At 41.5% G+C, this 18,252-nt stretch overlaps 1 protein-coding gene across 1 annotated transcript in view; it reads right to left on the bottom strand.

Annotated features, from left to right (window-relative positions):
- Nucleotides 1-18,252, bottom strand: part of TRIO (trio Rho guanine nucleotide exchange factor) — a 431,915-nt gene that overhangs the window by 46,701 nt on the left and 366,962 nt on the right. Inside the window, 3 exon segments of the mRNA XM_008164380.4 lie at nucleotides 417-512; nucleotides 3,703-3,873; nucleotides 6,006-6,298. Of these exon segments, the coding sequence (XP_008162602.2) occupies nucleotides 417-512; nucleotides 3,703-3,873; nucleotides 6,006-6,298 (560 nt within the window).

Below are 18,252 nucleotides of genomic sequence, written 5' to 3'. Positions count from 1 at the left end.
AATAGAAGCTTTACAGTTAACTCTGCTTGGCTTGTTTCATTCACTTGTCCCTGGACAAGACATACTGTGAAATCTTTGGGGCAGGGACTCTAAAATGTAAGTTTATATACACAGTATTGCACAGTGGAACTTTGATCCTTGATTGTGCTGCTAGATGCTACTGCTATACAAATAAATTTAAGTATGTTTCACATTGACTGGTAATCTTTTCTCTCTGAATATATGTATATTCCATATATGCTCGTACATTCATGAATACATGCCACTTTGCATGCACGAAGTTTTGAGACTGCTTTTGAAATGGATGATGCTACATGTTGGAATTCATAGGTAAGTGTGTTGGAACTTTTTATACAGCGGGGCCGTTTGGAGTTGCCTTAGCTTCTGAATCATGTTCATCTTCCAATCAGTCTCACCATTTTACTTTTGACGAGTTCCTCAATTGCGCTGACTAGTTCTGCTGCACTGGGTGTCTCAGAGCTGGTGGGGCGCACCAATAATCGAGAAGATGCCTGTGCAATGACAAAAAAGGGAAAATATCATGTTTACTTTAGTTTGTCTCAGGCTGTCAAGATTCCTCTTTCAAGTACCTTTTCAGGTCAAGCTACCCAGCAAAGATTTCCCTTTAATTTAAGAATAAAACGTTTCCTTAGAATTACACAACTGAACTCTAAAATTTTTAAATAAACCCTGATACACATTGAGAACTGTCCATGCACAGTTTTAATCTATTTCAATTAGTAGGATGTATCTTCATAATTCTCTTTAACACATTATAGATCTGGGAAACATCCTTGGGAAACTTTCAACTGCTGACTACTATAAAGTCTATCAGGACAGCCATATAGATTGCAGTGACTGACCTGATTGACAGTGAACAATTTAAGTATTTTTCCAACTCTGTATATAAATAAGAAGCAATTGTAAAAATAATTACAACACACGAACCTTGAAACAGGATTAAAAAATAACCAAGAAAATAAATCAAGAACATTTACATTTCTAAAAGGAGCTGGGGTATATTTCCCAGATTGAATTGGGGAAATCAAGCTCACCATTCTGTGTGTCATCCATTTTCCCCAAAGGTAAGTGCAGAGTATAGAAGATCTCTGGCCTCACAAGCTATAAGATGCCAGTTTATAGCTACAACTGAGGGTAAAAGGTATTCACAGTAAAGGATTCTGGGAGAGGGCTATTAAATTCAGCTTCCGTAATTAGCAAACACTCAGCTGGTTTGCAGATTACATGTATCATTAAATAACTGGAAAGAGGAACAGGGTACAATATGAACCTTACTTCATATTAAGGAAAGGACGGATATACATCATGCAACACAGGCTAAACGGTTCTGCAAATGTTTCACACATGTTGGACAAACAAAGAAATTACATTCATAATGATTTTAAACAGAATGCTCTTGACTGTGGTTTTCAACCCCATTATTGAAAACGAGGACTGCAAAGATATGGGTGTGCTTTTGTTTGCCTCACTGAGAAAGGAACATGGGGTAGGATAAACAAGGGAATCACAACTAACTTTAAATGGAAAGGTAAGGGAATTGAGCCAAAGCAGAGACAGAACACAAATCAACGTAATGCTACAGTCAAAATTTACAAAAAGAGAAAAACAAAACACAAAAATAATTAGTTTTAGAATATAACAACTGTACTGAAACATCAATATTGTTTATCCAAAAATAAATGCAAAAAACTCATAAGCTGCTATTCAATGCAATAAATGAATTGTGCAATGATTCTCCAAACAGAAGCATGTGTACTATACAAGAAATGCTAATGAAAAAAAATGAGTCTGTTATTTAGTGATATTAGAGAAACCAATATGGCCTCATACCTGGTGCTTGCATATACATTCAAAACTGAGCAAGCCCACATGCAATGGGCCTTTGGGACAGATGTTGCCAGATGTCACAATCCCACTCCCAAGTACTACTAAAAACAACTTGACAAAACCTATGTCCTAAACGTGCATCCAAGACAAAGTTTGGATTCTGATCCACATCCAGATTTAAACTACCATGAAGTTGGCAGAGTTTGGGTACAAGGTTCGGTCTATTAGAGACAGACAGAAACACTATGGGAGCATGTTTCTGTCCTCCAAGGGATTCATATTAAAACCAAGTAAATCCTTCTCCAAGGTCCTGCTTACACCAGTGTTGAAAATGCATGAGGCAGATCATCATTCAAACATGGTTTTTTGCAAGCATGGTGATAATCTGGCAAGTGAGGGCAAAACATATCTTTTGGTGCGTTATAAAACACTGTGCTAAAGGTCCAATCTACACTGAAAATGCAAAATGAATGGAGACCAAATTATAACATGGCTTCCTCTGATATAATTGCATTTGTAAAACAGATGGACCTATACAATAAGGGCATTGTTAGTATGTGTTGTTTGTATCACAGTTACTGAATATACTGGTTAAGAAATCATGTTAGCAGCTTGCTAGCAAGAGTTTTTAAACATGATTCTCACCGACACTATTGCAACTCTAGCACACAAAGGGTCAGACAATTTTCTAACCAGCAGAAAAAAAACAACTCAACAATTTTTAAAAGAATAAAGAGATTTGAAGAGTATAATTTTTTTTTTATTTGGTCTCAGAAGTATTTCCCAGTATGTTCATCCATCATTTCCTGTATTGAGTTGGTTTCCAGTTCAGAAAAAAAGCAGGAAACTGGTGCATGCAGTACATGGAAAAACCGCATTGCAATCCAGAAAGTGTCTACTTAAATTATGATTGAGATTCCCAGGAGAAAACAACAAGAGTGAAGGAGAGAAAGAAAAACTGTTGAAAAAAAAATCTGCTTTACTAAGAAAGGCGAATAACCGCCAACAAAACTCACTAACAATGAGCTCATACCATATATTTCAACACTTAAGTATTTTAAAGAGCACAATGGGGACAAAATGATATTAGAGGTGAGGTCCATGTTGCAGAAGTCAATAGAATTTCCATTTTAAAATCCTCTATTTTCCAGTTGTGACTGCCTCATAAAAATTTGATTCATGTTGAAAATTGAAATAAAACATCTCAAAACCTGAGAGTGTTGAGAGATTTTTTTTTAAATCAACAAAATATGAAAATACGATTCATTTGGCAGATTGATGATCTCTATCCAAAACTTACCAGTTACTGGTTTCAGATACAGTTTTGCATTCTCAATTTAAACTTGACTTTGTTAAACTGAACAGTTTCAGGCAGCAAGTCACTAATGTGGACCAAGGCTTTAGAACACTTGAGGAAATTCTGGTGTGCTCATAATGGACATAGGACTTTATGTCGACATGAAAAAACATCTTCCTGTGCAAATGGAAAATGTTTGTAACAAAAACTCCAGGTCTGAGGATAACAGAATTGTTTTGTGAATTACCTACAGGATAAAACGATTTCAGTCAGAAAGTTAACTGCTCCCAGAACAGACAGGTAGGTAGGTAGGTAGGTAGGTGTGTGTGTGTGTGCACGCACTCCTTTATGCACACAAAGATCAACTGCTCATCCCTACCTTTGCTATAAGGTCCTTTTTTAAACAATCCTGTAAGGTTCCTATAATTGTGTACTCGATTGTACCCATATAATTACAGATGTTCCAGATATTTTCTCCATAGCAAGTCCCTTTAAGACACTCTAACTGTTATCAGTCTATCTCAGCATGTGAGATTCTTCCCTATTTCCCTTTTTACCTTGTCATCCTGGGAGTCTGGTTGGAGTAGACTGTGTTGCTGAATTGCCATTGGAGGGGGGAGTGGTACAGCATCTGCTCCTTCTTCACCTTCTTCCTCTCCACAGCTCTGCATGCCAGAAGAGGAGGATTTGGAGAGAGTGCCGCTGCTCAGCCCCTCATTCCGCCCTCTCTGCAATGAAGATCAAGACATTCATAAGATGCATAAAGCAGAGCAAGTGGAAGCTGTCTCTCAGAAGCCGGACTACCTCTGAAGGCTCATCTCCGGCAAGCCTAGGGACAGCTAAACAGATCAACGTCTCAAGAGATAGAGACAGTTGGCAAAAATCTAACTACCTTAAAAGAGATGCAGTTTATGACGGGTTCAACAAGTAAGGCAACTGGGCTGATGCACTGAGTACAAGTGACTTGCAAGAACTTCAGTGTGAGTTTTACTACAGAAAAGGTTACAAATCGAGGCTTGGGAGTTGACTGCTGGGTTCCATCAGTGACACTGATTCTGCTCAGTTTACCTCTGTAAAATGGGTGCAACATACGTAACTACAGACTTGGCATCTGTAGAGTACTCATGTCCTCAAACTGAAAGGTGCAACATGAGTACAAAATAGTATTAAAATATGGGATATTTTAACAAAATCCTACATTTCATCACTGGTTCTACTTTAAACAGACCACATACTTCGTTTTTAATGTTTTCTGGGTAGAAAACAATCCTGTCAGCTACATGAGGAACAAGACCTTAATCCTTGATCTGTGACAAAAATAGCTTACAGGATATTGCAATTCCCTTCACAGTAAGAAGGAATGACTGGTACTGCCTTCTCTCCGCCTCAGGGCATTGATACGAAACTAGCGCTCTTCCCCACACTCAGGAATGTAGGAGAGTGGCTACTTCTGAGAAAACTGCCACTATTACCTTGGGAGAGGGGTCTCTTACTACATTACAGCATCTGAGGACGGAGAACAACACTTTTCCCAAACCCACAGCTCCTACACCATCATGGTGCCACGCCTCTAGTCCATTCCCTTGCAACTTTTACTTGTATCACCGATGCTCCAAGTTGAAAATGAAATATGCCAGTAGCAAAGGAAAAGTAAGACAAAAAGCCACTAAAATAACAATGTTGGGCCACTTAAGTTAGAAATCAGACTTCATTATCTATATTCTATAGGAAAACCATCAGAACTGCTGGTCAGATTTAGGTCAAAGAAAAGGGAAACTAACATATAATGTGAGTAGAACCCTTGGATGCTCTGTTATGCCACGAGATTCAATGTGAACTGTGCACACATAAATGAAAGCATAATCAGGCCCAGTTTGTATCTTTATCAACTGGATATGGGTCCTAATCTCATACTAGAACTATGAATGGCGAGGAAGAAAAAGGCTTTCAACAGAAAGACATCTGTGACATGAACTCCATGATACAACCTCCCCATTCCCTTTGCTTTAATGAAAGCTTATGAGGGTATTACGTAAATGATTGTAACCACCTTTTGGTTCGAGAAGTCAGCTATTTCCCAGTACACTGCACTAATGAGATGCACATTATTTCTAAAGGCAGGAATGCAAGATTTGCTGGCTTTAAAGCGGTTAATAATCCTTCCCTATACATCCTCCTGGACCTTTGGGAAGGGAGAAAAGGGAAGCATGAAATAGCCTATCATCAGAACATTACTCAGATGTTACTCAGTATGTGTCAGAAAGTCAGTTTTTCTGATTGGGGGGGTGCAGTGGGGTGGGAGATGAGGTTAAAAAGTAAATTTCGGGCATCCTCTTTTCTGTTCATCAACTAGAGTGCTCTCCCCACACAACTCTGCTAATGCTCTTAACATTGAACTGCATAAACCCTTTTATTCCAGTACAGGGCTTCTTCTTGAGCAGAGAATGACAGTCAAGGCATACATGGGACTGATAGCTGCATAAAACTGACGCACACCCACAAGAGACCTGGATGAGATGACTTCGTTTTACTTGACCAAATCGAATTTGTACAAAAGGCAACAGATGCAAAATAAGTTGTTGTGCCATCTTGCGGTACCCCCCAGCATCCAAAAACCGAGCACTTGAATCATGCTGGGGGGCACCGCAAGATGGCACAACAGCTTGTTTTGCATCTGTTGCTTTTTGTACAAATTCGATTTGGTCAAGTAAAACGAAGTCATCTCATCCAGGTCTCTTGTGGGTGTGCGTCAGTTTTATGCAGCTATCAGTCCCATGTATGCCTTGACTGTCATTCTCTGCTCAAGAAGAAGCCCTGTACTGGAATTTACAAACCATAAGAAAGTTGCCTGAACACTAACCTCTTCAATGGTTTCATCCTGTGGCGTAGCAGCACTGTCATCTGAGTCCTTCTGAGAGCCAGCATCAGCACTTTTGCGGACTTCTCTACTCTTCTTAGGCTTATGGGCCAATTTCTTGACATGCCCATCTGCCTTCCCACTGCTAAGGCGCCTCACTGGACTGGTAAGCCATTTCCTCAGGGTGTTGCCAGGGCGTTTGGGCCCTGGGGAGCTCTGTGCACCAATCATATGGGGCTGAAGTGATGTTACGGAGGCAGGAGGACTGGCATCGTTACTGGAGACCGAAAGAGAGTCTGAGAAAAAAATTTGAACAATAGTTTAGAAGGAAAATATTGACAACTGAGCAATTTAAAATCAAGGGAAAGAACTTAAGTAGATTTTAAATACTGATGGTAAAATATGAAATATAAATGAAAAAAAGAGTCTTCATTTATATTTACATTACAGTAGGAGGCAACTCTAATTGCACCTTTCGTGTGACAAATTTGCTACGAGTCTAGAAACGCAGCACAAACAAAATATTTACATTGATAATGTGGCGTTAGCCACAGTGGAACAAATCACTAGATTTATCAAGGCTAGTTTAATGCCCTTCACAATGGCTAATGCCACCTGATGACTATGAGGGAAGCTTAAAAACCCCACTACAAACCAGGGCCAGAGTTTTCTCAAATGAGCTGTGATTTTGGATGCTCAACTCGAGACATCTTAAAAAGGCCCATTTTTCAGGAAGTGATGAGCACAGGCTCTCTGAATGCAAGACCCCTTCAAAATGTCTTAACTTGTGCACCAAAATCGTTATATCAATTAAGACTATCTTGGCCCTCGACATTGGTGCAATGATCAGAGAGCACTGCATTATAAATGACCACTCATTTACACACTGGCAAACATTTACAAGACATTGTCCTACTTAACAGTCATGTCCTTTGCCTTTTGCTGATTACCATTTACACAAATACACTGACCAAAAGTTCTAATTTTACGTATTTTGTAATGTGCACAAATTCAGTAAAGTATTTTAAAAAAGCTAAAAGGAAGTTGTCTTAAAATGTGTTAATTTTTTTTACTCAGCTTCAATACTCATATATACATACGCACAAGCTTCCAGTGTGCACAATCACCGCAAATGTTCTGTTTAGTTTTGTGACAAACTGATTTATTTAGGAGGGTGAGGGTTTGGAGGGGAAGGGGAAGAAGACTTCGGATAAACTCCAGTTAAATATCTTTTGCTTTTATCTGACCATTTTAAAAACAGCACGAATAGTTATATTTAAAAGAAAACATGCCCTTGCTCAAACCTCAGGATGAGCAATATTTGTTTCTTTGCTTGAGAATGCCCGAGGTTCTGCAATCAAACAAAGGATAATTCTTTCTCCCACCTCCAATCTAGTAAATATATATACACATAAGATCAATAGCAGTTTCCAGTGAGGTTCATGTCACTTGGACTGGACAGTACCCCTATGGTAAACACTCACTGCATTATGCAATGCTAGTACTGCTAGTCTATACTTTTTCCCTGGCCAAAGTATGTTTTCATACAATTTTTGTTTTTAAATTTGAAGGCTTCTTTTACAAATATTATTATTAGTGTATTAACAAGACCCCATTAAACTGTTCTTGTTTTTTTTTTTTTTTCTTTTTTGCCCCCCCCCCCCTTTTTTTTTTGGAGTTATCGCTGCAGGTTTCTGTTTAAAAGCCAGGTTTGTGAAAAGATCTTCTTAAACGACCTTTAACTGGATGGCTTTAGTGCTGGGAGTTAAACACTCTCTCTGCATTCCTTCTCCAAGGGTTGGTATAGATACTCAGATCCTTCCTACACAGCTTAAGTGCAAGGGGATTCTTTCACCAAAAATGGTGGGGAACAAATAAAGGAATTTAGAACAATGTTCTCTCTCACTATGGTAGGGACAGCCTTGGTAAGTTCATCTTTTTTGCAGAGGAGCAGCTCTGCAAAACGGAACACATTAGGCTGTTTAGCTATTGCAGAATACTAAATACTAAATACAAACTATTCATTAAGAGCCATATCTGATGTGGAGGAAGAGTTAAAGGATCCAGGAAGAATGCAAAAATACTGCTTTGGGTTATCTGAAAGTGTGGCTTGAGCCTCCCCAGAGATGCCAATCTCACAGACTAAAGACACGGGGGAGCATGTGCTGCCTTTCTATTAATCTCTCCTTGGCATAAGGCTTATTTTCTAGCCTCCAGCCCATCTCAATATTTTCCTGGATATTTGCTAATACATCCTTGGGCAAACAATCTTCTTTGTAGCAACAGACATGTAACCACTGGGATATTTTAACTCTGGGTATGCAATTCACTAGAACAATGTACGTTATTTGTTTGGGCACACGCATCCTCAGATCACAAAGTACTCGTTTGTAACTCTTACGTTTCCACTTATTAGAGGTTTAATGTAATTGTTTGTATTGGCTCATATTGATCTGACTCTCAATGAGGAAGCCTCAGTGTAGACTCCACAGATACATGTGTGCCATTTCAAGGGTTGAACAAATGAGGTTGCTTCCCAATAACAACAATTCATTGTCTCACTCTAAAAGGATCCCAGTTGCTGCTGACCAGGGACCAGATTTTGCAGTCCTTATTCAAACAAGCAGTCTCCCACTGAAGTTAAAAGGAAATGTATTTGTCTAATGATCATAGAATTAGGGCGCAACTATACAAACACTTCCTCAGTGGCTCAACTTTGTGCATGTGAACTGTGTTACCTACCAGCTCTGTGTTCTTGGGGAACCAGGGTACAGAATCCAGCCTGTCTGACTCAGGAAAGACACCCCCCCCCCACTTGAACCAAAACCGATCAGAAGAAAGACTTACAAAAAGCAATGAAAAGGCCGTGGGAGACGCACCTGAACCCCTCCAGACAAGGGTAACAGGATTAAGGAAACTCCCCTAGCCTCATTTGCATCAGAGATGGGACGGGGAGGCATCTCCATTAGCATACAGAATGGAGAACAGAGATTCCAAGGCAAGCACCGCATGGAACTCTGGGACCAGAAAAGCACTGCATGATGGGGGGGGAGGGGAGTGTTCTCTGCTCCAGAGGTTAACGAACCTCTGCCTGCACACCCCCAGCTCAGTAGTTATCAGACCAATTCTAGTGATAAATCCTTTATTGGTATCCAAAATAGTGAAGCTCCCTAATTGCATTGTGATTTCCCTCCCAGGAACACGACCCATAGCCAAGAATGAGCAGTTCCTATTGTCTAGCCTGAACAAAACAACTTTGGTATACTCCAGGGGTGAGCAAACTTTTTGGCCTAAGGGCCACATCTGTGTGGGGAAATGGCATGCAGGGCCATGAATGTAGGGCTGGGGCAAGGGGTTAGGGTGCAGGAGGGGGTTCAGGGCAGGGGGTTGGGGAGGGGGATGGGGTTGGGTGTGGGAGGGAGTGCGGGGTGTGGGAGGGGGCTCAGGGCCCCCTCCCACAGACAGGCTCCCTGCCTGCCCTGGCCCCACGTCCCTGCGGCCCCTGTGGGTGGGGGAGGGGGCGCAGAGGGCTTCGCACGTTACCCTTGCTGCAGGTACCTCCCCCAAAGCTCCTATTGGCCGCGGTTCCCCATTCCCAGCCAATGGGAACTGCGGTGGGGCATGCCTGCAGGCAAGGGCAGCGTGTGAAGCCCTGTGCCCTGCCCCACAAGGGGCTGCAGGGACGTGGTGCCAGCCGCTTCCAGGAGCAGCATGGGGTATGTGGCGCCACAGGGGTGGCAATCCTGCGGGCCGGATCCAAAGCCCTGACAGGCCAGATCCGGCCCGTGGCCCATAGTTTGCCGACCATGGTATACTCCCTTGAGCCATCAGTTTACTCATAAACAAATCTACTGTTCTCCCTTGAACCACTGTTTCCCTACAAAAGCCCTCTACCCATGCTCAAGTAAGTGTTCTAGTGCCTGGATCCAAAATCTGCATCAGTTCTATTGGGACTTCATCTTCTCCTGACTGATCGTGCTGGGGGCTCTGCCTCTCTCCAGCACTCTGACCCTCAGCCACCATCACCTGGGAACCCGATTGATTCAAGCTTCACGGAGTGGTGAGAACCCAGCTCTCTCTCTCTAGGTATTGCCTTCTTGACCCTGACTTGTGTGATCAGTTATCGTTTTTGAAACCTGACTTTTATAATCAAATTTATGTTAGATTTAATATTATAACTGTTTAGTTTGTTTGGCTCCCCAATGCTTATTACCTGGCAATAAATAACTTTCATGGTTAAGTTGGTTGCTTCTCTCTCTCTCTGCCCCCATGGGTGTTTTTCGGCTTCCTCATTTGCTCTGCAGCAACACTCCTTGTACCTAAGCTAAAGCTCCCTGCAGCGCCCAAAAATCCTGTGGGGTTTGCTCATCAAGTGGGTTACTGCCAGTACAATTGTAATATGAAAGTGGGGATAGGGACATGCTGAACCTGGGACATATGAGGGTGGCAGCTTGGAAGCGCTGCTCGACCCCGTCTGCTGAGTCCAGGGGCATATAAGCGTGGCAGATTGAAAGTGCTGCTTGACCCAGCCTGCTCAGGCGTACTCTATTCCGGTGCGGTGCCCACGGCATATGAGGGTGACAACTTGGAAATGCTGCTCGACCCAGCCTGCTGAATCCAGGGACATATAAGAGGTCATCTTGGGAGTGCTGATTAACCCGGTCCTCTCAGACACACTCTGCTAATGTGTATGTTCGTCTGATTCTGGGGCTGGAAGAACCCAGCCCTGGGGAACCTAAGTCCTGCAGGATAGCTCCATTGGGAGGGAACTTGAAGCAGGGAGAAGTAGAGTGCTATATGAGAACACAAGTGATCCAAGCAGTACATTGATAGAATTACAGAACACCCCCCACCCCGCAGAAGAGTAACCCTAATAAATGAGCGTACCCCAAAGTACTGGGCAAATTTGGTAACAGCAGTCCCATTGCAGGATCAGAACCTTAGGCTCCAGAGCCCAGGTACTAATACAGGACCTTAATTCTAATCCCCTTCATGTTAAGTAAGCTAACAGGCACTGCAATGCATGGTTAACAGAAACTCTGATGAAACTGGTTACTTATATTGATAAGTGTCACTGATTAGCAAAAAACACATAAAATTCATCATTTTACATCCATTTATTAAAGATTAGGAGTAAAAAGCTCCCTAAGGGCCATTGACTTTCACTTTTGAAAAACGGCACTCACATGCTTTCAAAAATTCTACCCTGGTTTAGCTACATCATACCCAGGTAATTAAAGCAACATTTTCTCTACCATTTACAGTTCTCCATGGGAACTGTAAACTAAAACTGGTTTTATTTTTTCTTTATTGTGACCGCTGACCAATTTGTTTTACTAAGGTTGCTCAAGAATCCTTTATCAGTAATACAGGCTCTAAGAAGGGATATAAGAATTCAATATGAAACCAAGAACAACACTGACTTTGTAACTAGAGACAGATTGATTAAGTTTGGGGTCTTCTAGCCCTTACTGTGTCCCAAGAACAGAAAACTTTCCAGCAAGTGTCTGTCCAGTGTCCCACAGCCTCCCCTTTAGAGAAACATTTGGCCTTCTTGTTTATGTTCTAAGAATTTGACACTAATTTCTAGCAAGGCACAGGTACAATACAAGTTAATGAAACTTAATTTATCTGTTCAAATACAGACACCACTGGAGCTTAGTAAACCTTCTTTTTTTTCTCTCTCTCCTGAATTACTAATGGCTGCACTTTTTTGTTAGACTATTCATAAACATAAGAGAAAGTCAATTAAATTCCACCTCTCCCCTAACTTGAAGTAAAACCACATATGTTTCTCTGTTGATGAGGTCAGACAGTTCACAGAAAGTCCATGAATTAACTTTTTTTTTTAAACTGCGTTAAAGAAAAAGGGCAAGCAGCATGGATTCTGACCCTCTCAAACTAAAATATAAGATGACCTCCAGTACACACACACACATTCCTGAAGTTAAGGGGAAACTGGACTACTCCTATTCCCAGCTTTACCAACCCTAGAAACTTGAACATCTGTGATTAATAATTGATTTTTTTTAAATAATGAACCATGTCCAGCTAGTTGATGACTTGAAGTTTTCTGCTCCAGATTAACTATTTCCATATTGCATTGTAATGGTCTTAGTATTTAAAGGTCAGGGTACTACAGGGAACATACTTTCTTACTTCTTTAGAAAGCAAACTGAGTCCAATTGTTTCATTGTCTGCACCATCTAAACATTCTTTAATCAAAATAACAACACACTGCTGCCAATGAACCCAGGGACCAGTCTGACTAGAAAGAAAGCTGTCTAGACCAGGGGTGGGCAAACTATTGCCCGGGGGCCACATCCAGCCCTTCAGACGTTTTAATTCAGCCCTCGAGCTCCCGCTGGGGAGTGGGGTCCGGGGCTTGCCCCGCTCCACATGTGCCATGGCTCCGCACGGCTCCCGGAAGCAGAGGCATCTGTAGGGGCAGCCAGGGGGCTCCGCACGTTGCTCCCACCCCAAGTGCCACCCTCGCAGCTCCCCTTGGCCGGGAACTGTGGCCAATGGGAGCTGCAGGGAAAGCACGTGTGGACAGGATAGCATGCAGAATGCCTGGCCACACCTCTGGGTAGGAGCCAGAGGGGGGACATGCCGCTGCTTCTGGGAGCAGCTTGAGGTAAGCGCAACCTGGAGCCTGCACCCCTGACCTCCTCCCGCACCCCAACCCCCAGCCCTGATCCCCCTCCCACCCTCTGAACCCCTCGGTCCTAGCCCAGAGCCCCCTCCTGCACCCTCAACCCCAGAGCCCACACCCCCAGCTGGAGCCCTCACCTTCCACACACACCCCAACCCGCTGCCCCAGCCCGGAGCCTCCTCTTGCACCCTGAACTCCTCATTTCTGGCCCCACCCCAGAGCTTGCATCCCCAGCCGGAGCCCTCTCCCCCTCCCGCACCCCAACCCCCAATTTCTTGAGCATTCATGGCCCACCATACCTAGATGTGGCCCTCGGGCCAAAGAGTTTGCCCATCCCTGGTCTAGACGGTCAAACTTTCTTGTTATTTCTAATTAACATATTAAATGTAGTTTTGGCAATTTCAAAAACACTATTAAACAACCGGCCAACATGCACAAACCAGTGCCAGGTCAATGAGATACTGGAGAAGGAAGTCTTTGATCTTCTTTTCAAAAATAAAAATTCATGACAAAGGTCCATAACAACCAAAACTAAACTCAGCTGCACAGTACCAGTTCACTGGGCAAGAGATATTGGGGAGGCATGAGAAAGGAGTACAGAAATATATTTTATTCACAGACGTGCATGCACAGTGCAGCTCTAATCTCTGACCTACATTTGGTAAAAAAAGATGTTGTGTACAACCACTCAAAACTTTCCTAAATTGCATAAATTTGTTTCTTTCCTGCTGAGTTTTCCCAGAATACTTTTGTAAGCCAATATTCTAATATACATCAAAGAACATTAAAAATGTTTCATATTTAACAAGCATCTATAAAAAAGCAACGGACACTTGAAGGACCACACAATCGCCATTTTTATTATGCTTGCAAATGTGGAATTTCCCCTTCACTCTTCGAGGGACAATTTTCCTTACCATGAAAACACTGTAGTAGTTTCCATGGAACCATTTTTTAAGCCAGCCTACAACATATTGTAAACTATTATTCAATAAACAAAAGAAATATATGCTAATCATCTGCAATGGTACAAATACATTGAGTATTCCTCTCTAGTAAACCAGCTGTTCCTTTCAAATTGTGTACTATACTGAAATATGCTCCATGACATTTCTATATATTATAGCTGCCTTATGTTGTAAACCAAAATATTTTCTAATGGGAAACCTACAGTTCAAAGCATCACTTTTAGAACTATGTGTATAAATATTAGAGACTGGCATAGAGGATGCTATGCTGATTTGTAATGGCCTAGTAGTAATAGTCATCATCAACATTTAGAGCTGTCATATATATACACTTTTACCTTTTTTCTTAACAGAAAGTAGCTATTACACATACTGTATGTATTGTAACCAGTCACGGCAAACTGTTCTGTACAACTGGAAAACATTTTCACTTCTGATCTTTGGATAAAATGTATTTCCATTTTCTAAAACAGAGTATAAGCAAAGGACAGGTGGTGGATTGAGAACCTCAGAAAAAAATCTTGCTACCACAGAAAAGATATCGCACTGGCTATGGTAGTTAAAGCCCATCCTCCAACGCCAACCCAACTCTTCTCTGAAAAGAATACCTCCAGAGGTAACCTTGAGAGCCAAGTTCAGCCCTCAAAAGCCCCTAATATCTCTACTAAAACGGACAACGAGAGGTCAGTTAAATACTAACTGTGGTTTTTGTAATGTGGACGCCTGTCCACTAGGAAATGAACTGAGACAATGTCTTTGAATAGTTACAGTCACCAAATGTAATCACCCGGATCACACTGGTATCGATTAGAGTTGGAATTCTGACCCTGAAGCTACTGTACAGCTCTTGTTAACAGCGAGGAGATATCTGGCAGGTCTTCAAACAACATGACTAGGATTTTTAACATCAACTATTTAACAAAGGCAGAGAAAGAAAAAGAAGGCTGTATAAGTTTTTTTCTTTCACCTCTTCAGAGGTCCTGTATAAAATCCTTTCAGATGATGTCCAATTATTTCACTAGTGAACATACAATCTCAACCACTAAAATATGCACAAAATGTCACAAAAGTCTCCTCATGACTCAAATAGTCCAAACTTTGGAGTCTACTTTTACTAGGCACTTTAGAAAATAAAACGGGTATCTTTCTCCATGCTCCTCACGAGCCCCCAAGAATAATTTGGAAGGTGGGATACAGTTTGCAAAAACATTTCATAATAGCAAATGGTGCACAAAAATGCTCTGTCTGAATAAAATAAATGAGTGGCACAGGTCTAAAGGGTCTAATGCACTACACTGTGTCTTTTCAGGATCTCTCAGGTTATTTCTTCTTCAGGTCCCCCCATTCCACCTTCTCTTTTCAGTAGAGCCGTGGGTATTAAGATCTTGCATTTAATTATTTTAAAACTATACCCTTATCTAATCTTGCACATACAGAGGCAGCTTTCAACATGTCAATGTAACCAATCAAGATTCAAACCCCAACACATTTTAGATGCAAAGATGCCCTCCTTCCTTTCATGCCTGCTGGATAGTTTTACATGCTAACAGAGACTTGGAAAAAAAAAAAAGCCATGATGTTGTCCCAGGCCACTTTCCCAGATGAACAGCAAGGGTTCTGTTTCTGCTCCCTGGAATTTAGACCACACGGCTACAGAAAACCAAATCCAAAATCCTGCATGCAACTGAGTGCTAGGCAGTTTTATAGGAAGGGAGAGCGAGTCGGTAGGGCATTTTATTCAACTTTTGGCACTTGGTGGTCAAATTCTCTCCTATTTAAAGGCTGTTTTTTTGGTAAACAGGAAACAAATACATTTTATAAAACATTAAGGGGAAAATCAAACCGAACCACCACATGCTTTTAATAATAAAAGTAGGGATTCTCATCTTTTTCCTTTAGCGTAGCCCATATTTTAATTAGTACATCTCTACCCCGAAATAACGCAACCCGATATAACACGAATTCGGATATAACGAGGTAAAGCACCGCTCCAGGGGGGCGGGGCTGCGCACTCCGCATTATATCGAACTTGCTTTGATCCGCCGGTTTCACCTATAACGCGGTAAGATTTTTTGGCTCCCGAGGACAGCATTATATCGGGGTAGAGGTGTAATATCTTGGTCTTGCATTTGGAATCTTCTAGACTACCTACTACCTCCCATTCAAAAACACCTGGATCACTGGCCCTTAACATAATGTTCCTCTGATAACTATCAATTTTCTATTCAAGGCTTTGGTGACTTTTAATTAAATTTAGTGGCTTGAATCAAGGTGCAGCAAACAACATGTGACCTGTCAACTCTCTGTGGACCAAGAGAAAGTGCTCCAACCACAGAGTTCGGGCATTTCTGCCTAAAAAGAATGTTCAACTGTGTTTATACTAAGAAAATAGACTAAAAAACAGTGGGTGTTCGCAAGCGCAAATAAAGTTCACCAATCCTGCAAACAAAATTTTACATCCTACAGTTAAAGCTGGGTTCTTTCCTTTTTATGCATCATGTCCAGTAATTAAAGTTCCACTGGCCAACTTAGATCTTGAGTTAGATACATTCCACTCTATTCCACTCTGTGCCTTCAGATAGCTCATGTGTGTTCCACATTAAGATATTTTATTTGTGCAAATCAGCTGTACGTAATGGGCTTCTACAGGTATAACTGGGGGAATTTAGTATACAGTTTTGTTAGCGATGTACAAACAATAACAGAAACCAGTTCATGAGGAAAGAAAGAATCGCTAGAGTAACAGTTATTTGCCTATATACACAGAGGGAGCAGATGTGAGTTAAAAAAGGTGCCATTTTACCATAACATTCATAGCAGAATGATCCTTAAAAAAAAAAAAAAAAAAAACCCACTGTCATTTAAACAAAGAGCAAACTCTCCTCCCTCCCCCAAATACTATCTTGTTTTGGGACACTCTATAGCCTCAAAGTTTACACAAACATGAGTGTTCATATCAAAACTTCTATGTACTTTTTGATGCAAGAAAGCTATCCAAATGCAATTTCTAATTCTGAAATTTCAAGAATATCAAGATCTGTACTTTAAAAATAAGACAAAATTAAAATGTTCTCAACTCGTATTGAAAAGTACATTTTTGCAGGTTTTCTTCATAAAATTGGACCGCTTTCATAAAATCTAAACTAAACATATTTCAAGATGTTTGAATCTCAGTGTGAACAGTCCCCAGACACTTTTCCAAGAGACACTGATGGGTTCATAGATTCCAAGACCAGAAGGGACCTGTGTGAACACCTAGTCTGATCTCCTGTATAAAATAGGACAGAGAGCTTCCCCAAAATAATTCCTAGAACATATATTTTGGAAAAACATCCAATCTTGATTTAAAAATAGTCAAGACTCCACCACAACCTGATGATTAATTACCGTCACTGCCAACAGGGCCGGCTCCAGGGACCAGCCCACCAAGCTTGTGCTTGGGGCGGCACCTTGCGGGGGGCGGCGTGGTGTGGTGCTCCGGCTCCGGCCGACGGAGAGAGTGGGGCTACGGCCGGGGCTCGCCGCCGTCCCCCCGGCGCTCTGGCCGCCGGGGAGAGCGGCGCCCTCCCCTGCCGCGCTGGGGCGGCAAAAAAGCCAGAGCCGGCCCTGACTGCCAAAAATGCACACCTTTATTTCCAGTTTGAATTTATCTACCACCCTCAACTTCTAAGCACTGGAACGTATTACACCTTTCTCTGCTAGAAAGAATGAAGAGCCCATTATCAAATATTTGTTCTGCATGTAGATCCTGACAAACTGTAATCAAGTTACCCATTAACACTCTTTTTGTTAACTTAAAATTGAGCTCTTTGAATCTATCACTTCTCATCCTTTAATCATTCTTGTGGCTCTACTCTGAACCCTCTCCACTTTATCAACATCTGTCTTGAATTTGTGGGCATCAGAACCAGCAGCAGGTGCACCAGTGCCAAATTCAGAGGTAAAATAACTTGTCCACTCCTACCTGAGATTCCCTGTTTATGCATCTAAGGATCACATTTGCTCTTTTGGTCACAGCGTCACTTTGGGAACTCATGTTCAGCTGACTATTCACTATGATATCCAAATCTTTTTCAGTGTCACTAATTCCAAGGATAGAGTCCCCCGTCCTGTAATTATGGCTTACATTCTTTGTTCCTAGATGCATACACTTATATTTAGCTGTATTAAAACACATATTGTTTGCTTGTCCCTCTTATCAAGCGATCCAGATGATTCTGAATCAGTGAGCTCTTTGTTAATTATCATTCTCCCAATTTGTGTGTCATCTGAAACTTCAGCAGTGATGATTTTGTTTTCTTTCAGGTTATGGCTAAAAATGTTAAACAGGGTAGGACCAAGAACTGATCCATGTGCGACACCATTGGAAACATGCCTGCTTGATGATAATTCCCAGTTTACAGTTACATTTTAAGACCTATCAGTTAGCCAGTTTTTAATCCATGTGTGCCATATTCATTTTATAGTGTTCTATTTTTTAATCAAAATCCCATGCGGTACCAAGTCAAACACCTTACAGAAGTCTAAGTATATTGCAACAACACTACTACCTTTATCAACCAAACTTGTAGCCTCATCAAAAAAAAAAAAAAAAAAAAAAAAAAAAGATATCAAGTTAGTTTGAGAG

The sequence above is a fragment of the Chrysemys picta genome, chromosome 2 (assembly GCF_011386835.1).
Source record: "Chrysemys picta bellii isolate R12L10 chromosome 2, ASM1138683v2, whole genome shotgun sequence".
Lineage (NCBI taxonomy): Eukaryota > Metazoa > Chordata > Testudines > Emydidae > Chrysemys > Chrysemys picta.
Note: the sequence above shows the minus strand (reverse complement) of the source record. Positions and strands in the feature narration are given on the sequence as shown.